Here is a 27678-nt window from a genome sequence, read left to right as displayed (position 1 = left end):
CGAAAATTAGTATAAATATAAAGCTAATTTTTTGGTTTGTTATTTGGCCCCCTTGGGGGAGTGTGAAATTACGTTTTGAAAGCAAAAAAAGTTCGAAAATTTGAAGCACAAACGAAAATTTTTTTGCTTGCAAAACGTAGTTTCACACTCTCCAAAGAAGTCCAAATAACATACAAAACTGGCGTACAAGACTGGCGTATATGTCGCTACGGCTAAGATGATTCCCTTGATATAAGTTAAAACGATACCTATTTTGTGTGTAACATTATAATAGGTATAATGATTCCACATCGTGTGGTAGGTTTGTTTCGTCGTTGTTTACTCCTATTTTTTGATTTTTTCGAATTAAAAAAAAAAAACTCAAATATGAAATTTTTTAAATTCAAGGTCCAAACGATAGAAAGATTTATAAAGAAGGTCCCCACCAAATTTCAAAGGAATCGGTCAAGTAGAACATAAGATATCATGTCAACCACTTCGAAAAATGTAGTTTCAAGAAAAACGTTTGAGAGACAATTCCGGCAGAATAACTCGGATAATAATATTACTTACTTAGGATTAATCGGCGATCCCAGATCCATACATATATTGGACCTTCTTCCACTTCATATGTAATGTCTTGCAAAGTTATTTCCGCTAACCGAGCTATTTTGTCTACTTTTGAAGCAACAGAAGCTCGCAGTTTCAAATTTCTAGACTTCAATACAACCTTAAATTTAAAATAATCAAATTTTATTTCAAAAGCAAAATTTTCGCGTTGCAGAAACATTACAACTGAACAAATTGATTTTCACAATTAGTTGTACATTTTCAAAATAATTGGTGGTATTTTTTGCTACAACGGAAATGACAATAAATAAATAAAAAATATAGGTAATAAACCATACAAAATTGTATCTAAAAAACGCTATTTAAAGTAAAACTAATAAAAAAATATAATAAAAAAGACTTCAAATTATCATAAACTATAAAAATATAAAATTCGAGCTAGAAAATATTGTAAAACGAAGAAAGTCATTAAATTTCTATTAAAATTTATGACGTACAAATTTTTTAAATATTTCCAGTTATAAATCCTTTTTTTTTATATTATTTAATAACATAATCTTTCTCTAAATAATACATAAAACAGTGGCGGAAATACAGTTGGAGAGGGGGGCCAGTTAAAAATTACTTCACCATCATTCTTTGTAAAACCTGTTTATATAATTTTATTTCGTAGTCTTCAAAAAAATATCAAGTCCCACTTGATAAAATCTTGTATCCGTCACTGCTTTAAAGAGTAGTTAGGAAAAAGTTTTCATTATGGAGAGACGAAAAAAAATCGGGGGGTAATAGTCGTTGATTGGTTGACAGCGTATATAAATGAAAATTATATAAATGGTTACACGACATTTGATAGCTTCGTAGAAAAATCAATACTTGAATCTGATTGGTGTATGGAATTGTTATTGTTTTTCATTGGTTCGTTTCAACCTATTTTTCCATCTGGTAGAGAGAATATGTTTTCTCAATATGTCGTTTAAATGTTTTTTCGATTTTTTTCTACATTTCTGTTTAAAAATTATTCGTTAGTTCAAGGCGAAAATAATTTAAATTAGATTTTTTTTCCCCAAATGATATGGTATTTTAAAGATTGATTAGCCTTAATTTTTTCTTTTCGAGGAAATTTATATGGTCACGAAATTGTAATTTTTTATTCGATATTAAATTATAATATTTAAACAATTAATGGGATATTTGAAATTTTATTCTTTTTTCAGAACTCACCCTCCATTTTTGAAGGGTAAATTTTTAATGTATATTGTGCTTAATGTACAGAGAGTTCTTAAAATATTGGTGGCGTAGTATTATTACTGTCTACGATTTTGTAGATTGAAGTGAAATTTTTTTGGATATTAATTTACCGTTAAATATTTCTCTATGAAATTTCTGAATTTTGAATAAATAATTTAGAAGGCCAACTTATTCTTGAAGTTCATTGTGTTCCACGGAAATAATATTCTTGAGACAAATATCCTACGAAATCAAACTTTCGTACAAATCAATTCAATATAAAAACTTTAGTCCCAGTTGAGCTATCCAAATGCCTTATTAACCTGACCTGATCTCGATATGAATGCAAAGTTTTACCACTAGATTTCCACTTTTTTCGTAGATATTTAATAAACCAAAAATCTGAAATCTCAATTTATTAACTTTTAAGAAAATGTAAAAAATTATATTAAAAATGCTTTCCCATTTTCTACTGGTTAAACAACTTTTCATTCAGGCCTAGCACAATTGTATGTATTTATTTATGTGTCTGTAAAATCTCTAGCGGTCGCAATTGAAGCACGATTTGAATAAAATTATTTCAAAAAAAAAAATATTTTTTGGATCAATTTTAAACAAAGAAGTACTCTAGTAGTTTTTCTCTAGGCGCTTAGTTTTCAAAATAAAAATTCTTGAAAAATTAAAAATGCAATATTCGATTCTTAGAAAATGTTATATTTTTCAAATTTCTGAGGGAATCTAGAAGGCGGTTATTTACATGAAATTATTTTAAAACAGAAATGCAATCCACGATCTAATGTCTAAAAGTAAAAAATATAGGTATCTTATACCGTTTTGTTTTTCTTCAGATGTATAATTCTTATCTGATCATACTTTATTAATAAACACTTTCCAAAATTTAAATTGAAGCGATTTTTCGATTTGCTGGGAAATAGTAATCAGCAATGTAACTTAGTGGAATTTAAAATTTTTGGGTTCATAAAAGATTAATAAGAACGAAAATAAAATGAGGGAGGATACAACTAACATAGTTAATTGTGTAATAATATATTTTTTATAAAAAAAAAGAGGCTTTAATTTTTCTTCTACAAAAACTACCCCAAAGCAAAAAAGTTGTTCCCTAATAAAATTTTATTTGCACCTTAAGTGTTAAAAAATAGTTCATTTGCATGATTTTCTTCAATTTTTGTAGAGCCATTTTTGCTTCACTATATTGCATCGTTTTCATTTGGTTTGGTTGTCGATAAATTATTTTTATGTTACGGAATGCACTAATATATTAAGTTATTCCGTTACTTTCATCATTAAATTTAATGTTATTTAGAACAAATCGAAGCTTAGAAAATAATAACTAGATTTCGTAATTTTTTAATCATTTATTAACAAATTTTATTGGAAAATTTACATAAATAAATAAAAAATATAGTTTACAAAATTAAAAAACTTGATAATTTTTTAAGTTTATAATTTTTTTTTTCATAAACAAATCTATAAAACAATAGGTAAATTAATAATTATTGAACAAATTAATGGATTTCTACAAAATAAATTTACTACATATAATTATTAATAATATAAGTTTATCGTTGTTAATAATTAAAAACAAATAAACCACAAGAATTGTTTTATAATTTTATATTTATTTAAAACATAATAAAAATGCTTTTACTATTATTTAAAAGAAAAAAAAAAAGGTCTATTCAATATAATCTGAAAATTTTATTGAAAAAAACAGCATTTTCATAGTTAAATAACAATTTTGTGAGTCATTCTTACTACCTTCTATTCGTTGTGTGCGTAGGCATGGTAGGGTCAATAAAATCGATGCCAGCGCTTCCAAGGAAAAATTTTGGCGATAAAGGAGGCTGTTATGACTAATTTGCAATTATTTACATGTTAATGTTATAGAAAATGTCAAATTAAAATTATTGAAAAACACTCATTAATTAAACTTAATGCATTAAAAATTGTGAAAATAAGAAATCAAATTGCACAAATATTATTTTTCAAATGTAAATTATCACAATTATTTATTTAAATTTGTGAGACAATAATATTACATTCAATGTAAGTCATAAATGCAATTCATACAATTATATATGCATCCATGCAAGTCTTTAATTAAAGTAGTGCATCGTTACCATGAAAACGCCTCCAATAAAACTTTAATAGTTACAGAATACGGGTCCATTTTGACTAGCTTTGGCGTGAGCTCAAAAAACCTCATTCATTTCATTTCATTTTGACTATATATCCTTTTTAACTAGTTTAAAATCATACATGGAAGTCATGTGGAAACGTCACATTATTTTATCTGTTATGAAATAATTTGGAATTTAATTGAGATAATCTGAAAAAAAAGACAAAGTAGGTAATCAAGAGATTTAAAGTTTTCAAAAGATTTACATGATCAAGATGAATCCAATGGACTCGGATTGACAGACAACCGGAAACGGACTCTTTAGGTGATTTTATGAACACCTAGACCAAAATTTTGTTCGTAACATCAATATTTATTTATAGGCGTTATCACTTTGTTACTAAACTTAGTATTTCTTGGTATATTTCATATATTAGGACTTAATATACCTTGATATATTTAATATATACATGGTATAAAAATGAACTATTGCAGCTAAAAAATCACAATGTGCCCTGGTTGATAAAACATTTTGCACAACTTTCATATTGGCTGATTTCAGAAAGAACCACGAAACATAATTTTTTGGTCGTATAAATGGAATATTTTATAGTTCTACATGTAGAAATTCTTGAATATTTTTCGAGAAGCTTTTTGAATTTTCAAGTGCTTTTGAAATAATGACAATTTCCGGGAAAACGTCCTTTTACTTAATTACAGGCTGTTAAAATTAAAAAAAGGATTTTATCTACTGTTAATATTGCCAATTCGGCTGCTTAGAAAAATTGAGCTCTGGCGCTAGAGGCTTTTTTTTCAAAATGAGATGATGATGATGCATATTTTACCGCTGTTTATCGTAATATTTCACAAAAGCCTTAACTTAAAGTATTAAAGATCCTTAGCTCATACTATCAAATTTCCAATACTTCGGAGCAGATATTTCATTATTCATTAAAATATATATTGTTATATCTAATTTTGACCCCTCTCCATTATCGGAAAGGAAGTTATCGAAAAGTTTCTTGACTTAAGCAATTTAAAATTTTTTAGATGGTTTAGAAACTTTTTCGGGTAACATCGATTTAAATTTGTAAAAGATAGCAAGCAATATTGATAAATTATCCCGTTTCTAACATTCGATTTTCACGCATTTATTTTTAGGTGTCTTCTCAAGACGTACCTATCTATTAGCCGTGTGCATAAAACACATACTATGAAAGCTATGATCACGCGACTAGAAAATGAATTGAATTGCAAATGTTAAAAATGGTTATTTTTGATCTAGTATGTATCTATACCTAATTTACTTCTAATCAATTTTTTTTTGATTAAAATAATTCAAATCAACATAAATAATTTAGCGCGTGAAAGTACAACACACGAGGCTACGCTTTAGTCATTCATAATTTTATAAAATTTTTTACTCAATTGATAAGATATTAAATATATTTTCTCAATATCAGTTTTTTTTTTTTGTAAATTTTCCAAAACTTTATTGATTAATAAATATTAATAGCTCAGGGAAACTACATTGTGAAAAATCTTACTCCTTATACGAAAAAAGCTAACTCGAAAAAAGGTAAATTAAAAAGCAAGAACCATGGGAAAACTGGATTAAAATTTAATGAAAATATTTCATAGAGCAAAAGTGATGGGAGCCTACTTAACACTCCAATTTTGAGCATCTAACGTCTTCAACGTAAAACGTAAAATTTGGGCGTACCTATGTTTGCTATTTTTGCTTGTGTCTAAGATGTAAAAGTTTTTATACTTTTTTTTTTTGTGGAGACCTTTTATTTGTGGGACCTGTGTAACGTCTACTTTGTCTATCCTATAAAACGAACTTCCGGCTTTTCAATTGAATTTTATTCGATTTAAAAAAAAAAAAAGGAAAATTATGGTAAGAATTCACGAAGTCAATTGTAAAACTTGTTGCCTATTTTGATTCTATACAACAATCCATGAACATTTTTTTTTTTCATCACCAGGATGCATTTTCGTAATTGATATTTTTCTTCGAAGGTAGTACTATCGATATTAGACTTTGCATTCAGAATTTAATGAAACTTGGCATAGTTGTCCATTATTATATCATAATTAACCAGTTAAATTTTTAGGGGCCTTTACAGAACATCTGAACGTCCAGTTTTGTGAAATAAAATAAAATCTGTGATTTCTCATAAGGATCAATGTTAAAATAACTTTAAAATATATTTTTTTCAGTTCTCTGAAGGCCCTAAAAATTTAACTGGTTAATTATGATATAATTATGGACAAGTATGCCAGGTTTCATTAAATTCTGAATGCAAAGTCTATTACCGATAGTACTACCTTCAGTTATGATACAAAAATTTATTATTTGGTAAATAAAAACGAAATCGGCCAACTTTCGCCCTTTTACTCGGGCATTTTTGGGGTCGGTGATTATGAATATGATGTTCAAAAGTTTGCTCGATGCACCTGGTGGCCAGGACGACCTGTTTGTACACCTCATCTCCAGTATTATCTCCATATTGTTATAAAATGTATCCAAAAGGATCACTCGGTGTTTTTTGAGGTCGCTGATGTCTAAAATACTACTCGATGAACCTGGGGACCAGATTACCCTGGTTGCAAGGGGTACTACTTTCAAGATTTTTCCCAAAGTGCATCCAAAATCGTTACTCGGGGATTTCGGAGGTTACTGATTACGAATATGATGTCTAAAATACTCCTTGGCGTACCTGAAAACCAATCTCATCTTCTAGCGTCTCGCCTATTACTATCTGTACTAAAGCACTAAAAATTTTTATGATTAATACTTTAGGAAATGGTCTGTAATCTGTAAATGTTTACCTATATAAACATGTTTTACAATTAATAAGCATTTTATTATTTTAATAAAATTTGTTTATTTATAAAATTTTTGATATCAGAATATTTATTGTTTTTTATTATGTCAAATTTTTAATATTTAAAAAAAAAATTAATATTTACGAACTGATTATATTGATTTAGCTTTTTTTAGAAATACCAAAGTAGTTAATACAACCGTCTAATATAAATTAGCTAATTAAGTTATTAAGAAAACTAATTCAGCATTAATTTATTTTATTCGAGTTTTGATAGTAATATTTATTTTTTTCAAGCATGAAAAGGATATTAAATTGATTTTGCTTGCGATTTTTTAAAACCTTTTATTTAAATCTAGTAGAACTTAATCTTTAACAAACAACTTTTGTTTAGATGGCAATACAAAAATATGGCATAATGTAATTTTTTTTAAAATATAATTTAGCTGTATTTCTAACATCAGCGGTCAGATAATTAGCACTATATTATAAACAGATGAATGATAAATAGTTAACTTTATTAAATTTGTTAAGTAGCTTAGTGTCTTTTAAGACTACAATGTAATTTAAAAACTTAAAACACGTTTTCTGATAAAAATATAATGGGAGCGCCGTGAAGAATATTATATAACTGGTGGAAGCGTTGATAAATTCCATCTATAGGGGATAATAAAAAGATTGTGGCTTTTAGTTATAAATATTGAGTGAATTGAATTTATCGTTTAAAACGTTGAATGTCAAAAGTTGTTCATTTTATCTCTAATTTCTCTTTTAATATTTTATTTGCATATTGATAATTTGGAAATAATCTTAAAAATATCCTTTGAGATTCATTTTAGGATTAAATAACTGATTTTGTGGAGTACTTAATCGAATCCTTGAAATTGAGAAAATCTTCATTTAATGTTAAAAAATACCAATAGCAATATTTCCAAAATTTTTAAAATTTAGATTTGTGATATCGTTTCCAATTGGTATATAAAAATTTTAGAATAGTTTTTCGAATTGGATTTTAAAACTGCAATAGTTTTTTTTTAATTCTCTAAGCTCATAAGATCAATTTGGGATGTATTATTAGAAATGAGACAAATGCTTATTACAAATATTTGATCGTTAATAAATTCCAGAAGTACCAATGTGAAGATTTCTAGGAGTTGGTTCAGTTGCTAGGAAAGTTTATTATACAAACTTCTAGGTAGAATAGTTTTTGGTTATTAAATATTTCAAAGTAATTTCGAACGATATATCGGATAGGATTAGAAAGTTTCTTTCTGCTAGCGGGAGTATCTTCTGAATGAAAAATCTAAATAACTTTTGACTCTCTCTTACTGTTTTATTTTTTCATGATAATTTTAAAGTTACAGGTAGTTTTAAAAGAACTTTTCAAAAGAGAAACGAAAACGCCCAACACCAAAAAACGTAAAACATCGTTGTGACGTTAAATAATATTACTTGAATAGTATATATTGTATACAATTATTAATTAACATTATGACGTTACACGATCTTTTACGAACATTTTTTTTGTCGGGCTTTTTCGTTTCTCTTTTGAAAAGTTCTTATAAAACTGCCTATAATTTTAAAATTATCATGAAAAAATTAAAAATTAAAACAGTTTTGCTATAAAACTTATATATGGTCTTTTCATTTTTGTCAAAAAAATTTTTTTTCTGGGATTTTGAGTTAAACGACACTTTTCTTAAATATTGAATGAAAAGTTTGAAGGAAACCTACAAATAATTGCTACAACATCCTAAATCTTGATAAAGTATATATTATGTATCTTCTCCATAGGAGTCTAAAACTTTTCATTCAATTAAAATAAAGATCCAAATTATTTAATATATTTTCAAAAAGAATTGCATGCAGATATGTAAATAATTTGTTATTTTCATAATTATGATAATTTGTTTATTATTAACATAACATTAATAATAATTCAAATAATAAAAACAACCCCCCATATATATATCAATATATGAATGGTGTAATAATGTCTATCATATGGTCTTGTACCTCATCAGTACATCACAATATGCATCTCACTTTCTATTCATAATGCATAAGAATAGTTAATTGACCATATACTTTATAAACATTTATAAGAGTGTAGTATTTAATTTTCATAAATATTAATTGTTATTATTAATAATTTATTTTTATTTATTAATTAATATCTTAACTTGTTCGTTAAACATTTAACATCTAATAATATTAATACAGCTATCTATCACAAAATACAATACAACTTGTATAATTGTTTTTTTTTTTTTTAATATATTATATTTAATTTATTTAATTATAGTTTATTTATTTTGAATTGGATAAAATGTCATTTTTACTTACTATGTCTTGAAATGTTAAATCTACGGCGTTTTTTTTTTCAGTATGAAAATCAACATAAAATCGATAAATCTGAAAAAAAAGCTAGCATCAACTTTATAAATAAGAACTGAAAATTTTTAATTCCAGTGCTAAGTGTACTTAAAAAATTTTTTAGTATTAGGCTAGCAGCAAAGACGAACGGGAATGGAAAATTTTGATTTTTTTATTATTAATTTACGTTGTAGAAAATAAATTTTAGTACAAAACCACACTTCTAATTAATATTAAAGTTCTTGGGTATTTTTTGATACTTGTTAATATGTGTTATCCTGCGTAGTTAACAAATTCTGCAGTTAACCTTTTCCTAATAAAAATATTTTTTTGGATTTTATTTCTTTTCTATCGTCAACCAAGGGGTCGTGATCCACACTTTGAAAAAAAATCTGATATACAAGATGCGATGAGAAAAACAACTAACAAAAATTTGTCAAAATTTTCTGACTTTTATTGGTATTCGAGGGAAAAACTTTTTTTTTGTCTATCGAAATGATTGATTGATTAATTTGATTTATCAGGAAGTTATTGTTATACGCCCTCCAAAGACCATACGCACTACAGCTGTTGTGTATATTATGGTTACAATTTATTAGAATAAATTTTGATATTTAATCCACGATAAAAAAAGTACACTATATAAATAAATTTACATGGTTTGGTGGATGTTTTAGATTATTACACGGTATATAGATTTTCTGTTATACTTTAACAATATTACTATTTGGTGTTCATTCTTCAGCGATCATCATAACTAAACAGAGACTACAATACAAAACCAACATTAGTTCAATAAAAAAAGTACTTCATTTTTTAAAAAACCTAATTGTTAATCGCGTCAATTACAACAAACACATCAAACCAGGACTTAAACGATTTAACAAATAAAAGTGTAAAAAAACTTTCATTTTGGGTGAATTTTTCCAAAACAATTCCGTCGGAAAATATTGTGTTTTGTTTAAAAAAAAAAAAATATGTGACATTTTTAATTATCAAAAGAAAATTTTGAATTGATGAAAATTGTAATTGAAAAAAAATTAAACCAAATAAAAAAAAATGCTTAGTTTAAAAATTTCTATTGATTATTTTATGAATTTTTTTTGTTATAAACATTTTTTATATAGTGTGAAAAAATAATAGTCGTGTGTGCTTTTACGGATAATAATAATTTATTATTATGATTAATCAATTAATTTTTTATTATTTATTATTGAAATGTTTTAAAAATAATATTTAATAAAATAAAATTCTTCAATTTATTATATATTTTTTTAAATCTGAATTTTGTTATAAATGATATTATTTTTGTAATATATTATGGAATATACATGGAGTATTACTGAAGATGATCGAAGGATCGAGACTCGATCAACCAGAATAACAGGTACAGATTCTTTTCAATTATTCTTAAAATTTTTAAATAAGCGCTTATAAATATAATGAGAAATAAATCGTTAAAAACTGTTTCATCAGTGTTTTTACAAAATATTAATTATTGAAATTCAATATCGATCTATTTATTTTGTTTCGTAATACTCAAAATCTAGTTAGAGGGAAACCCGGATTTAATGACGAATCGGTTATGACGACAAGGTAGAAAAGCCCCAAGCCTATAAGCATATAGGCTGTATCGTTTGTATTGGACATTATTAACTCAAATAATCAAATTTTAACAATTTTAATTAATAAAATTAGTAATTTCAAAAATCAAAAACTCGACTGTACTAAATAAAATCTAAAAATAAAGAAACAAGGCCAATAGTTTACAAAGCGACTTTAATAGTCGGGCCACATTAATATCTAGATCAGTTTAAACTTCCCAATAATGCGCCCCGACTGTAGAGTCGCTTTTTATTTAATACAGTCGGGTTTTGATTTTTAAAATTTTTGATTTTAAACTTTTTAGTGTCCCGGCACTAAATTAAGCCTCTTATTTATACTATATTAAACTTTTTAAACCAATTTATTATTACTAAGTAAATTTAAGCATATAACTTATATATATTTTTGTAATCTCTTAATAATTACCTTTATTTTGATGCGCTAATCAATAGGTTTGGTTGATTTTTTGTTATTATCGTATTACTATTTCGCGCAATAAATCCACCATTTTGTTTCCACCTTAAGAGATCCACCTTAATTGTCAAAATCCATCGAGGCGTTTGGAAGATACGAGGTAATAAAGAAAACAAACAAATATACATACATACATACAAGATACGCGCGAAAAACATAACCACTCCTTCACAGTCGGGTAAATACATACTGAATTTACAGTAAACATTTTTTCGGAAGAGTTTTTATTATTTGATCCTTAGCAGATTCTTGATCTTAGGATTCTAGAAAAGTATTTTTTGTTTGTTTGATCAAATGAACGATTTTAGTCGATAATATTATTTAATTTATTTATAATTAATGCACAACGTTTCGTGAATTCCTTTACTTTATCAAGTGCTAAAAAAATGCAGGAAAATGGAAAATAAATATTAAAATTTTACCTAAATTATTAAAAATTAAATTATTAAAAATGTGCATAAAAATTAAAATTTTTTTATTAATTTTCCATTTTCCTATATTTATTTGAATGTATATTTTTTTTGCACTGAATTGCTCACATTCTTTCATTATAAATGTAAAAATTATTTAATTTATTAGCTTAATTGCTTGCATACTCGAATCACATAGAAAAATTGAGGAACTTTCCGATAAGATAGAGAATTGAAATTCATTCAAAAGCTTGAGGCGATTAGGTTATAGGCATCATATTAAACACTTAATTTAGAAAACGGCAGTCCTAGTAACTGCTAACTGCTTTAAATGTAAGGTTTTATGAAAAATAATATAGTCATAAGTATAAAAGAAAAAAGCTATCCGCGCCGGTTTGTCTTTTTATGCGTTTATCCGCTTACTTCTTCTAAAAGCAAATTTTGAAACGATTTTCATCATCATGTAGATAATATTTCCTGAAGGTTTTTCCTGGTTTTTATAGCACATTCTAATTAAAATTTCGTAAATTTTGTGAATAATTAAAATTTCGTAAATTATACATACATACATACATATTTTTAAATAGACGCGTGTTTACTTGTCTATGCACTCGTGCGAAGCCGGAGCGGGTAGCAATAGAATATATGTCATAAGAAAAATTAATTAAAATTGTTGTGATGAGCTGGATTAGTGCATGGCGGCATATGTATGAAGAAGGTGAAAGCAGAATCTCATTATCAATGAGATGCTGAAATAATCACCGAAAACTTGGTACCACAACAGGTCTAATGGCCTGAGTCTGCCTCTCGTGCACACAAAAACTGACCAAACAAAAAAAATCATTATTCATTTATAGTCTCCAATACACACGTGTAGGAAATTTGTCAACAAATAATTTTTGTATAAAATAAAATCTTAAACATTTCATATACAAAAAAATCTAACCAATCTTTTAAAATAAATTTAAAAGCTTTTGTTATTTTTTTATGTATGTGAAAAATATAATTTATAATAAATACTTATTTCCATCATTTCCTTATAAACAATTATCTTAATTAAACAATTATCTTGTAAACAATATCTTAAGTGTCGACTTAAAAAGGTAATTGTTTACAAGAAAATAATTAATAGCAATATTTACAAGGATTTAGAGCAGAGATACAAAATATTCACGGAATTATATTAGTCTAATTTATGCCTTGAAATGTGATCGAATTAAGGGTTACCCCTTTTTTTGGCTTAAAATAAATGATAACAGATATGGATATTTTTCTATATTTTTATATTTTAATAAAAAATTATCTGCTTATATTAGTCGTCTTAAAAGCATGTAACGAACACAATTATTTATAGTCAAAGTAATTAAATGAAGACAGAGCACTGAAATGTCAAAGCTTTTCGATTCGATTCCGAAAAGTTGATTTTATGAGGGCTGGATTTTGAATATTTCTTTTCGTATTAAAAGTTAAGTAGGGGTGAAGGTATGCCGTGCTCCTGAGAGCGGTTGCATTTACTACATTTACTTGTGCGCATTCCCGAAAATAATTGTTTTTAAAATTACTTAAAACAATTTTTTTATATTCATTTACGATACAAGTGGGCTAAGAGCTTTATCAACGCACGCATGTGAAGTTTGCACTAAGAGTGCAAATAAACGATAATTATAATTTAAAATTTGGCTTGACTAATTGAGAAAAGTATAGAACAATAAAAAAGTTACTTTAGTTACTTTAGTAACTTGTTATGAGTTAACATTTTTACAGTAATTTGGCTCTTTTGATTGGTTGAAAATAAGTGTGGTAAAGAAAAAAGAGTAAATTCAATTACCGCCATTAGTGCGGTAATGAAATGTTTTTCGCACGCATAATGACTGAGATAAGTAGTTCTTAAGTCAGGGGCGTAGATAAAATAATTTTTTAAGTCCTTTTAGCCAAGTTTACAAATCATCTTAGTGTAGCTGTAATTTTAATATGGTTTAGCTTTATAATTAACTAGCTGTGAACTACCCGCTTTGCTGGGCAACATCCCCACTTGCACCCCTCCCTCCACATTTCCTTGCGTGAAATAACAGTTTTGTAATATACACGTCATGCTCTTTTATTTGATACCCCACTTAGGTATATTTGTAAATATTCGATAATTCCTTCCCACTTTCTCGCTACACCTTTCTACCCTCCGAAGGTTAAAAGTAGATAAAAACAATAGATCTTTGAAGCTGGTTGTATATCGTGTCAATATTTGAGCTTAATCGATGCACAACTTTTTTATTTTTTGAAGCATATCCCTTTCAACCCCTATTTCAACCCCTTACTCTACTATAATATGGATGTATTATACATAAAAACCTTCCTCTTAAATCACTCTATCTATTAAAAAAAACCGCATCAAAATCCGTTGCGTAGTTTCAAAGATTTAAGCATACAAAGACATAGGGACAGAGAAAGCGACTTTGTTTTATACTATGTATTGAAGAATGTATAATTTTGCGAATCAGTAACTCGCCACTTTACTAACGCAACCACTCTCAGGTAGCATCCCTACCTAAGTTCAATAAGGAAGGAAGTTTCTGAAATTCAATTTTGTCTTAAAATTAACTCTCAAAAACTTTGTCAGCTCTCATACCAGGAGTTTGCCTTCTGTTTCCTCTATAGATTAACTAGCTAACTTCTAACAGAAAATTCCTACCTACATTCGTTCCCTGCCCTGAGCAATCTTTTTTTTAAAGTGCATTTTTATTTTTTTAATAAATGGAGTCTTTTGTTTGATATTAATATTTAAGAGTATCGATATAATAATTATTGATTGGTTGATTGAATATTGAAGTCACTAAAATTAATTAAAACTTAACATTTAGTGTAATGTATTTCATATTCATAATACTTTATTAATATAATAAGTAGTCATTTTTTACAACTCTTTGATTTATAACAGTAATAAAAATACGTAATTAAATATAATTTTTAATAGGTGAAAACTGTTGTTAAAAATTAAATAGATTAAAGAAATTATTTTTTTGTTTAAACCATTTTTAATGTGTAAAGTTTTTATTGAAAATATTAGAAATTAATCTTTCTTACATAGACCGTGTAAGCCCAAATTGAAACGAAATTTCCGACTTTTTAACCCGTTTTTATGTTTAAGGTAGTACCAGTATGAAATCACTTTTCGACAGATTTGGCCGAATTTTTTTTCTCGGGTTTATAATAGCTTTATTTATGAATTCCTAAAATTTCATAATTTTTGACCGTTTAGATCGCGAGATATTTAAAGACAAAGTTCGCGATTTTGAGGGTCATGTCCCATTTAAAGCATGTAAAAAGTCCGGTCTCTCCAACTATTTTTTATGATATTATTATATATTGAAGAAAAAGTAGAAAAAAATGTTTATACAATAAAATTCTAAAAAAAAAATTTAGAAATTAATTTTCACTTTCGAGATATTAATTTTGACGTAAATTGATCGAAATTGGGACGTTGGCATAATTATTTCCCATTTTAAACGGTCAAAATTTCTGAAACTTTGGGAATTAATAGTAAGCATTATTAAATTCTTAATTTTAATTTTTCGTTAAATTCTGTCGAAAAAAAAATTGTACCATTGCTTTAACATAGAAACTGCAAATACCATGCTGGAACATCGTTAAAGAAATTCATTGGCAGCATTACACGTACAAACTAAATTGAAGGCAATTCCGTCGCATCGACTACTGGGCAGAGTTTGCAAATCTTACCTACCAAACGATAAATGATTTGATATTGAAAATTCGATTCTAGAAGAAATATTACAAAAAAATTAAAATCAAATATTCTAATCTTATAAACTACATCCATTGATCACTTTAAAGAAGAAACAATTATAATTATAATTTTTTTAGAAACAAATGCTAATAATTAAACAATTATTAATTGTATTAAAGCCATCATTTTAATTTTAATTATATACATACATTTTTTTTAAAAATAATATCGTATTGTTTTAAATAACTAACCCATGATAACTTAAAATTACCATAAAAATGCAAGCAATAAACCATCGTGTGCCATATCCCATTTTACATGTTGTCTATCTTATGCATGGCCGAGCAAATTGATAACGTGCAGTTTAGAAACAAGTTCACTTTTTGTTTCACTGTCAATTACACCTCTAATCTCTGATTTAAGAGAAAGTGTACTTTAAAAAAATACATATTTGAAAAAATTCTTGTGCGAATTATGAAAAAAAAAATTATTTATGTTATTAAATAAAGATAGTTAAATATAATTGTATGTAGGTAATTGTTTTGTATCTTTGTTTAATAATATTTGCGTTTTGTATTTGTATAGAGAGTAAAAGCATTTCTTTTAAAAGTTTTACGCTTCGAGTATTATCTCTTGAGTGAGTATGCTCTGATAAATAAATTTTTAATATGGTTTTTATTTAGTTAAACTGTTTTTTTTTTCGTTGTCTAAATAATAATTTTGTCATTTTTTTGAAATTAATATGTACAGAACGGTTTAAGTAAAATGAACTGCATAATGAATGTCTTTTTCAGAAATATATCCAAAATATTATCGCACAAAAGCTGGATATTTTAATTTCTTCTTTAAAAAATAAAATAAAAATTACTATGTAAAATTTCATATTAAAAATTGTAGTTTTAAAAATCCTAGCTTATCGGCTGTCCACGAAGGACACACTTAGGCTATAGAGCCCATTGTGATACCATATATGTGTTTTACCTCATTTTCCGCAGATTATTTCATTTATCAGCTCCTCAATTATTTTCAGAGGCAGAGTGCACCTTCTTCATGCATATACCATGAACTTTACTAGCCCATTACAACTATTAATTATATTTAATTTTTCTTGAGACAGCGGGAATCCAACCCGCTACTCTAGGCGTACTGTGAAAGGAAGTGGTTACGCCTTAACCAACTGAGCTACTAAGGTTAACTAAAAATATCCTAAAAAGGTTTTATTAAAATGCACAAATTTTGCTGTATACTTTCTAGAAAATTAGAGAAAATGAAACAAAGTACATGTATTTAATTGAAATCAAGATTCATTAATAAAACACCCAAGCAAATGGTTGCTAAACAAATTATTTTGTTTAAAGACAAAATATTCGAAAATTATGTTTGTATAAAATGATTTTCATGGCAGAATAACTTTAGATCATTGTTTTTTATTGCGACAAAACGTTTTACTGCAACGCTTTGTATCGAACATTGGAGTAAAACAAACTTCGTCCATCACTAAACATAACATTGTCTCTCGATAACTACTGCATTCGGAGAGAAATTAAATGACAAGTGAAAAAAAAAACAATTGAGTGAGTTAATGGCTGAAATACCATGTATAGACAGTCTTGATGACGCAATTTTTGTTTTTTGACGTCAAGTAAATAAAGAAAGATATTCACTCTTAGATAGCTACACATTCGTAACTAATATTCCCATATAATGCAAACTATACATATTCCCATATAATACATAAAATTTGCACCTAATTTGTGCCATCGTGGATAAGCAGTGATTTTTACAAAAAAATGTTTCAAACAAAAGTTGTTTATTTTTTCATAAGAAACATTTTTTACACTTAAACTTTTGTTATATCTCTAACGGTTTACAAGGTGGTTCCTACAGACCCAAGATCCAATTGACCTATGTTGCTCATTTACGAACTCGACCTCACTTTTTACGTCCTAAGCACGCTATTTCAGCTTGATATCTTTTTTCGTTTTTGAGTTATCGTGATGCCAGACGGACAAACGACAGGCAGACAAACAAACGGAAATGGATTAATTAGATGATTTTATGAACACCTATACCAAAATTTTGTTGGTGTCACCAATATTTTTAAGCGTAACAAACTTGGGACTAAACTTAGTATACCTTGGTATATTTCATATATATGGTATAAAAATTTATTTGCCGTTAAAAGTTCCTAACGAGATAGTGGTACTTCGTTAATTTTATAGCAAATTTAAGAAATTTGCCGACATAAGGACCTTTACACATGGCTCCACATCTTTTATTAGTTGGAATCATGTATTTCTTGTATTATCTCTAAAATATTGAGATAATACAATTCTAAAATTTCTACAAAAATCCTCGCTTCATTAAGAAGTGTAAAAACTGTAATTTAAATTAGAAAATTAAACTAAATTCTCATCAGAGGTTGAGTTAAATTCAAGATTGAATCTCTAAAGACGATTACTGTGATTCATTTTCGTGGACCACTCTATACTGCTTGAATGTAGGAAAGTTATTGTAATTCGAATATTTTTATAAATTAATTGATTTTGATTTTTTATTCAATTTTTTTCTGTCTTTGTTTTGGTTTTATTTGAATTTAAAATGTGTGCGGAATAACAATGTGGTGGCCAAATTTTTATAAAATGATGCATTGTGTCTTTGTCTCGTCTGTTAAAACATCTTTTTTTTTTTAATAAACATATTTGTTTTACAATCCACAAGCATTTTTATTACAATACTTTTTTGATATAATCTATAGTATTTTCCACGCGCATATAATCATATCATATAATAAATAGTATTTTTCACGCGCTTAAATATATAAATTTTATTTTAAAAATAATAGACACGTGGTGAAGGAAACATAATTGGTAAGAGTAGATTCAAAGAGAGGCAATCGGGACAATTTTTCCTTATTTTTTTTTAAAAAGTAAGGAAGGTAACTATTTTTGTAAACACCAATGCTATAAATTCACACAATTTGAAAATCACATTTTTGAAATTTGTTCAAAAGACAAACTCTTCCGAGGTATATTTATACATATATCTATCTATCTCCTCCGGGATATATTTACATATATCTATTGTCGATCTCTTTATGTACAGTGTGTCGCATTTAAGATGGAGACATCCTCATATTTTCGTTATTTATTGGAATATCGATTTGAATTTTTGCACAGTCATACAGAGTGATGGGTCACATTTGTTAAGATACTGAATCACATATGGACTAGACATGATAGGTATGCGATCATAATAGCCAAATTCTTTATTTAAAGCAAACGCAAAGAATTTTTTTTTTTCATTCATCAGTTCGCTTTATTTACACGATATTCCAACTAAGTACAATTTTATTTTCCATCAATAAAAATCAATCACATGACTTTAAACTAAAATCAATCTCTTACAATGATTTTGTTTATTTAACTTCAGTGATTTTGTATCAATGAATTCATATTTTAAATTCAATCCCATTCCATTGTAAATACAAATATTTAGCTGTACTCGTTCCAATCGTTAGACAATTGTTTGAGGGTATTTTTACTTTATTTCAATATGAAACGGCCAACTTCGGAATGAGGTTGTCATTATTTTAATTTTTTTGCAGTGTATATGAATAAATTCAATAAAATAACTAATACCTTTTTTAAATGTTTTCAATTCGACAAATAACTATAATCAATCGAGAAATTTCCTAGTTTTTTGAAATTTCCTAGAAACGAAGTCCTATCTCGTTAATGATAAACCGAATTGAAATTAAATTAGGAAGAATTTTCTTCTAATGCTCTAATGTTTTGAAACACTCCATAATGATTATACTCCTTCTTTTAAGTAGAAAAAATCTATATCAAATTTGAATAAAATTTAAATAAAATAAATGAATTTTCATTTAATCGAAAATTTTCTTTTCGAAAAACATTATCAGAACTATGTATCGTTGATTGAAATATATTGATAAAATAATTCTTATATCTATTTATATGTGAAAGCCATGGAGAGGGTAAACACATTCGTTTTACCCTTTTGTAATAAAAAAAAAAGTAAATAGATATTTGAAATATGATCAAAAGATATTCACGTCATTGACAAATATAATTGTTTAACGTTACCATACGATTGAATATTAATCACGCTCATAGCGCAACGCTAGGTGGAATCGTTTATAATATTATGTTGACATGTTAACTTTTGTTTACATGTGTATATGTACACGGTGGTTTATTTAATTACTCGATAGTAAATATAATGCAATAAATAATTTTTTAAAAATCAAAGAAAAACTCAACTCCGTTAAATAGAAACTGACAAAGAAACAAGTGAAAACAAACAATTGACTTGACTGAGTTAGTTGTTTAAATACCATGTATAGACAGTGTTGATTACTCTACCACATTACACATATACCTATACATATCACATATACAAAACTGATATACCCATATAATACATACTATACAATTTGCGCTCTCACGGGTAAACAGTCATCAAAATTTCAGCTTGATATCATTTTACGTTTTTGAGTTATCGAGTTGACAGACGGACGGACGGACAACCGAAAATGAATTACTTAGATGATTCTATAAACACCTATACCAAAATTTTTTCGTAGAATCAATATTTTTAGCATCAAGCGTTACAAACTTGGGACTAAACTTAATATACTATGGTATACATGGTATCAAAACAAACCCAGTAGTTTACATAGCGACTTTAACAGTCGAAAAATCTAGATCGGCTTAAATTATCTCAAAAATGGGCCCTGACTATTAAAGTCGATATGTAATCTACTGGACTTGTTTCTTTCTTTTCAGTTTCTATTTAACGCAGTCACGTTTTTTTATTTTTTTTATTTTTTATTTTATTTTAGACATTTTAGTTAGGACTTTCAATTTTGTCTATTCAATGATGCCGCACTTAACATTGTATATATTATTCCTAATAAAAAAAAACATATAACTGTTTCCCTTCCTTTGCAGTCGGGTAAAAACATATGACTTATATATATTTTTGAAATCGTCTTTTTCTTATTTTGATACCCTACTCGATTGATTTGTTTAATTTAAACTGTTAACTGTCGAAATCCATTGAGCCGTTTGGATGATACGAGATAATACAGAAGTTCACCTCTGCGTTATATCACATACACCACAAGGTGTATCTATATCCAACATTCTAGTTTGTGGATAGTATACTATTTTTCTTGATCCTCTAGCCGTATGGACTATCTTCTCATCCACATTTGACTGCTTTTGTGGCTTACTAAACTGTCTTTATTCTACCGATTCATAGAAACACAAGCCACGAAAGTCGCTCTTCCCAAAATTAAATGCGACCGAGAAGACCGTACTTTCGGCTAGAGGATAAAGAAAAACTATTTAAAAGTAGTTTTATTTAAGTAGGACAATTGCGCAGTAGTAAAATAAAGAGGATAATTCCTTTTATGCCATTTTTCTCACATAAACCAAGCATTTGCAGCAAGATTTCAAGCAGATTAATGTATAGATGATTTGGGTTAATAAAATGTTAAAGATACACGACTATAGTCAAATGCATATAAAGAAAGCACATGATAGTTCGCTCATGCTTTTGTTTATAAAGAAATATTTATAAAATTTTCGTAAACATTCTCCACATTGTATGTTTATAAAATACAAGAAGAATATAAAATAATATTATTTTATTAAACAAAATAAAATATAAAAAAATCACACAGTTGCCATGGTTATAAATAAACAATATTATATATCCTTTCGAGTTGTTGTTATTGACCAAACAAATTTCTATATTTATATACAACATTTTAGTGAACTATATAGTTATATTATATACATGATATATATATTTAAATGTTGTTATTTTATGTTTGTTATTTTCCAGAAAATTTTTATATATAACAATATATCATTCAGGGCATCAAACAATACTGTTATATTATTATTTGGGTGGATAGTTGATGATAATACGGTGAAACCTATTTATACATATTGTTAAAATGTTTGTATAATTGGAAAGCTAGTCATTTAACTTTCTTTATTTTTTCAAAGGTACCCGATTTTTGTGTATGCAAAAATTTCAAATTTTTCTATGATCATTTTCATGGGTGCCGGGAAGGGAGTGCGCTTAAACTTAAGGCGTCTAGATTGCGGTACAGGATTCAAAAATAGACTCATTTAATCCCACATTGCTCGTTTCATTTGTCTTAATTTGAATAGCAAATGTAAAAAATAATTTTGTCCGATTTTCAGAGGTTCAGGCAATAAAAATCCTTTTTTTCAAGTGTTGGAAATTTTTGCTTTTATTATTCCATAATCTTTCTATTAAAATAACAAAACAAAAAAGTATTTGTCAATTATAAGTTTGTGGCGCTATCTCAAATTTTCCATATCCTGTAAAAGAGAACGACCCATTTATGATAATTTTCATGGAACAAAATAATAGGCTAAGCAAAATTAAGCCACGCAAGAATTTCACTGATATTTCGCCCGAAAATTAAGTCGAATCCACGTCAAATGTTGAGATTTTTTCACACAATTTAGATAATTTTTATTCACTTTTACTCTGTTTTTAACAACAGGTACTTCTTTGACTAGTAAAGTAGATCTGATCGTCATTTGATACAAACAATAAATTTATACAAATCGTGTCCAGATTGTCATATATTTTTAGGAGCTAGAATTTTGTAAATCAGATAGAATGATGAACAAAAATCTTCCTAGATAAAATTCTATAACTTTTTTTAAATTATTTTCAAATCGAAGATAAAGCGACTAATCTATACGCCACTTACCAAGCAAGCGTTTTCAGTTTTGCATTGATATAAATGACAATCAGTTTTTAGAAAATATAATCATAATCGTTATGTTTTGAAGTAAACGTTAATAAAAATTATCGTTGTTTGAAGGAATCTCAATAATTAATGTGATTTTTCGGGCTAAATACCGGTATAAATTATATAGAGATGTATTTATTAATGATATCATAGTCTGAAGGGCATCGGAACTATTTGTAGATATTAAAGAGGTTTTACTATAAGACAATATTAATTAAAGTTTCTTTATATTTATTTAATTGTCATATATAATAAATATCATTTTTATTTCATATACAACGAAGATTTTTATGACAGCAAATAAATTTTGTTTTTCTTCGAAAAGGAAAACGAAATCATCATTGAAAAATAAAACTCAAATAAACGTTTCACGTTTAAAAGTATATTTATTATATAAACATCATAAACCATTAAGTAATCCATTAAACTCTTTCAACATGTCTTCTAATCTAAATATTTTGTATTCATTTCTAGGCCGATCAGATTTTGTTGGTGGTATTGATAACGAAGCACTCGATTTTTCACAACTTGAAGCATTTATAAATAGCGGTGATGGTAGTCCTGAAGGACATACTGGCCCGGCATCATATTTTGCGGATTCATTACAAGCTGATAATACTGTTGTTGTTAATGGCGGCGGGAATAATGGTGCTCCTGGACCCCCTGGACCTCCGGGTGGTCCCCAACAACCAAATACAAATCCTGGAAATAATGGTACACAATCTCCAACTGGTAATAATGTTGGTCGTGGTAAATTGGTTAATGTTATTATTGATACTAAGAGACAGGGGTAAGCATTTTCCTTTTTGTTAATTTTATTGGATTCCAAGTTCTCATTTTATTCGAATCAAGTTTCTAATAATTCTAATAATTACATAAGGCAAATGAAACTTTTTTCTTATTCTTCAATTTTCATTTTCACACTGATGTCAGTGTGTAAAAAATAAAGAAATACATATAAGTAGTAACATATTACTGAACAACTCTGTATAATCGAATAACTCGCAGCTACAATGGAAACAAGATTTTTTACAGCTTATTTGAAGATTCGATCAGTAATTTTCGAGATATCAATGAAATGAACCAAATTTTCGTCTTCTTGGGGCAATTAACACCCAAAAAGCATAAATAAAGCTTATTTGACGATTAGACGAGTAGTTTGCGAAATATCTCCAGAATTACTCCGAAATAAAAGCCTTCCGTACATAATTTTGGCCGATATCTCAAAAACTACTCACTAGAACCTTAAATGAACGCAATTTTTGTATTTTTTGGGTCAAAATTACACTATGTATCAAGTTTCATCAAATTCCAAAACAAGATATTTTTTGTCATTGTACAGTAATTTTGACTCAGAAAATACCTATTTCGAGACAGTTAAAGATTAGACGAATAATTTATGAAATTTCGATTAAAATCGTGTACAAAGAGTGATCTCCGATGGTTTCTGGAGGGATTCCGGAGCAATTTCTATTTTTCGGTCACCCTGTTCGCGCGTATTTTAAAAATTTACTCTCACAATATGTTCATAGCGTGCTCAAAGAAGTATAATAGGCATACAAAAACAACTAAAATCGCGTTCATAAGTTAATGTTTTATAAGAGAAATAACTATGAAAAACTTCATTAATTTTGTACAAAATCATAATTTTTAACAATAAAGTCGAGGTTTTATATTTTGTTTTTGTCACCATCGTATTCAGCGTATTTTTTTTATAAGAAAATAGTGAATGGAAATCGATAATTTCGACTTCAATACTACTTGTATTGGTAAAGCAACAAATAATAACTCACACCTCTCGACTTTTTACATGAAACCTTTTCATTTAAAAATAATTTTGTACTGGTTAGTACAAATTTCGATAAAATCGGATTTTCTTAGATATTTAATCTATAAAATCTCTTTGCAAATAAATTGACATTTATTTCATTAAAAAAATGAAATTTAATAAATGAATTAGATTCGGTAGGCTAACTACAAATCTAAACAAAACATAAAAACACACTTTCATTTTAGTATGCACTTTGAAAGTGAAAATAAAGAAATTGCATGCGTTAGAATTTGAAAATGAAAATACTTTTTTCCAATACATTCACAATAATTTGTTTTTTTGAAGTGAAGATTGTTTTTCAAAATATTTACACGCATAATTATTATACACATATTTAATAATAATTACGTGATAATTATTTGCGTGTTTAATCATCTTAGAATAATTAAATAATGTTATGGAAATTATTTACCGTTCATTATCACCAGCCATGGTTCAATATCGTCTAAAATTTAACTCCTTCCCTCTTTGCTTTTATAATAGTTAAAACAGAAGAAAATATTTTCAACTTTTTCAAGTTTATATTTATCTATTGCATTGAAATAAATAAACAAAAGTGTCTGAAATTGTAAATAAAATTTTTTAAAAAGATAAACTGACAAAACTCTTTAAATTTACGGGTTAAGTCGCAAACCTCAAATAATTATAATCAATAGGTCTATTAAGAGTATTAAGACCCAAAATCATATACAAAATAGTTAGAATAGTACCGAAAAGCAAAATAATTTCTGTAAAAACTAGTTAGTTTTCGAAAAACGTATTCTATAAAATGCATTCTTTCTATTATACAAACCAACTTCTTAATTTAAAAATTTTCTATATCTCTTTCTACTATTAGAATCTCAACGTAAAAACTCTCCATACAAGAATAACTAAATTCTCGATTAACTTTTAATCAAATCTTTTGAATGCTCAAAAAAATTTCTCTTCCTTTTAACATTTAAATATTAGAATTCATATTTCATTGCTCTAGAATGTTAAGGTTGGCCACCTTCAAGTTCAGATCTTATACAACTTATTTTACTTTACGAGCTTGGCTGCTGTTTTGGAACATTTCTAACACTCGATTTATTCAGCTTATTTCACGATTAATATTTTTCTAGATATCTCCAAAATCGTTGCGAAATAAAAGCTTTTCCTACAAGATTTTAGGCGATATCTCAGCCAATCGATAAACGAATCCAATTATTGTATTTTTGTTTGTTAAAAATTGGTATAAGTTTTATTAAATTGCGAATCAAAAATTATTTGGTGATTTTTAGACCTCTTAAGAAAATTTAAAAAACCGGGAAACTTTTTTTAGTTTAAAAAAATTACACAAAACGAGTTTCATTGACGATTGAATGAGTAGTTTCTGATATAACGACTAAAATCGATAGATAGATTAGTCGATATTCCTGAACGTTCAATCGCAAAATGAACTAGATTTTCGTGTTATTTTTCAAGTAAAAGAAAGGTTGAGAGTCAGTAGACGAACGAAATTATTACTATTAACTACTCAAAAAATGGTCATGAACATTTATATTGCCCCTCTCAAAAAAATTTTCCCGATCAACGCTTAACTACAGTTTTATGGCAAGGTTAATTATTATATTCATTATTTTATAGCCATCATTTACCCGAAAGTCCACCAGATTCAGGATCAGAGCATCCATACAGTCCAGCCGAAACAACAGATCCACATCCACAACAGTTAGCAACTGATATAGCATTAACAAATGGCATATACACAACACTTAGTCGAGTTACAAACCCAACAAATACAAATCCAACAATGCAACAAACAAATGGTACAACATTATTTAAACATCATTCACAACAACCGAATTCAAACCAACAAGTGAATAACAACAATGGAGAGATGATAAATCAAATGTTATCAGCACCGGATCATATTTTATTGGGAAATCATCCGACACAACATCATCAGATTCTAACACTTGGAAATACACCACAAACTGTTAATAGATGTTTAGAAACATCACAGGGGTGTGTTTTAATACAGACACCGGCCACAGATGTACAGGTAAATTCTTTTTAAATGTTTAGATAGGGCACTTTTTAATATTTGCTTTTGCAAGTCTATAGATAATTATACCATGCATGTATGAAATATACATAGTATATTAAGTTTAGTCCCAAATTTTTAACGCTTAAAAATAATGATGCTAGGAAAAAATTTTTGTCATAGGTGTTCATAGAATCACCTAATTAGTCCATTTCCGGTTGTCCGTCCGTCCGTCCGTCCGTCTGTGGTCACGATAACTCAAAAACGATAAAAGATATCGAGCTGAAATTTTTACAGCGTACTCAGGACGTAAAAAGTGAGATCGAGTTCGTAAATGAGCATCATAGGTCAATTGGGTCTTGGGTCCGTAGGACCCATCTTGTAAACCATTAGAGATAGAACAAAAGTTTAAAAGTCAAAAGTGTTCCTTACCTAAAATTAAACAACTTTTGTTTGAAACATTTTTTCGTAAACATTACTGTTTATCCGTGAGGGCGCCAATTAGACGGAAATTTTATAATATGTGTACAAACTGTACACTAAATGTCGGTGGGTAATGCAGAAACCTATAAAGTCTTTTACATATGTACTATACTTTATTAGTTATGTATGTGTCACATGTTTGTATGTGTAATGTGATAAAGAAATCAACACTGACTATGCATGGTATTTCAACAATTAACTCAGTCAATTGTTTGTTTTCACTTGTTTAAACTATAATAGGTAGTTAGTTAATCAGGGTCAAGGCGGGAAGTTTTTTTACTACTAATGATACACAAAATTTTATAATAAATTAAAATAACAGAATATATTATTTTATTGATCAAATTTAATACACATTAACAATAATTAAAAATCATAAAAATTCTTTTAAAAATGCGTTTTAATGTTTTCGATAAACAAAAGAGATAGAAGCCAGATGCTAATATTAAAAAATTAATTAAACAGAAATTGTACTGTAATTCGTTATGAATTTATTTTAAATGTACGTTTGAGGCTTCGTTCTATCTATTAAAAAGTTTTGTTTGGAAGATCAAGTTTGCCGATTTTTCATAAACCTTTGATTTCCGGAGTTATTGAACAGATTCACTCATAAGAGTCCATGTAATTTTTCATAATTTTAATCAATTATATCTTTTAAACGGTACGGTAAAAAAATCATTTTTTTCTATAGATGCATTTAAGTATAATCTTTCGAACAAATATAAAAAAAAGTGGGGCCAAGTTTTAGTGATTTCAGCAATAAACTACCTTAATCACAAAATCATCAAACAGTTTCGAGTTTCGAATTTGTTTATATCTATTTCACAAAAAAACTACCAGGAATTAATAAAGTAAAAAATACCTATGACCGCATTTTTTGCTAGCCTATGAAACACTTTTCATGGGTTAGCAAAAAATATTAATTTGTGGGTTAAATCGTTTTAAGATGATCAACGCGTCGTGACAATTTTAGTTTAGGGGGCAAAAGACAAATTTTGTGAAACAAAATTGGTGTATATGGTGTTAAATTGGCAGTATATGTCCTTTTGGAATACAATTTTTTACTTTAAAATTTGTATCTTATCCTCTATTTATCTATCAAAACGAACCCACGGATTCGTGAGACATGTTAAGATCACGCGCTATCTTCTTTTAAGGCTGGAAACGGTGATTTAT

At 27.5% G+C, this 27678-nt stretch overlaps 1 protein-coding gene across 2 annotated transcripts in view; it reads left to right on the top strand.

Annotated features, from left to right (window-relative positions):
• Positions 1–27678, top strand: part of LOC123300900 (myelin regulatory factor homolog 2) — a 46584-nt gene that overhangs the window by 12486 nt on the left and 6420 nt on the right. For both annotated transcript variants that reach the window (XM_044883565.1, XM_044883564.1), the window contains exons 2-3: positions 22655–22970; positions 25620–26037. In XM_044883565.1, coding sequence (XP_044739500.1) covers positions 22655–22970; positions 25620–26037 — 734 coding nt within the window. The remainder of the gene's footprint in view (positions 1–22654; positions 22971–25619; positions 26038–27678) is intronic.

This window comes from Chrysoperla carnea, chromosome 5, assembly GCF_905475395.1.
Source record: "Chrysoperla carnea chromosome 5, inChrCarn1.1, whole genome shotgun sequence".
Classification (NCBI taxonomy): Eukaryota; Metazoa; Arthropoda; class Insecta; order Neuroptera; family Chrysopidae; genus Chrysoperla; species Chrysoperla carnea.
The sequence above is the reverse complement of the archived record's forward strand: the minus strand, read 5'-3'. Positions and strand labels throughout refer to the sequence as shown.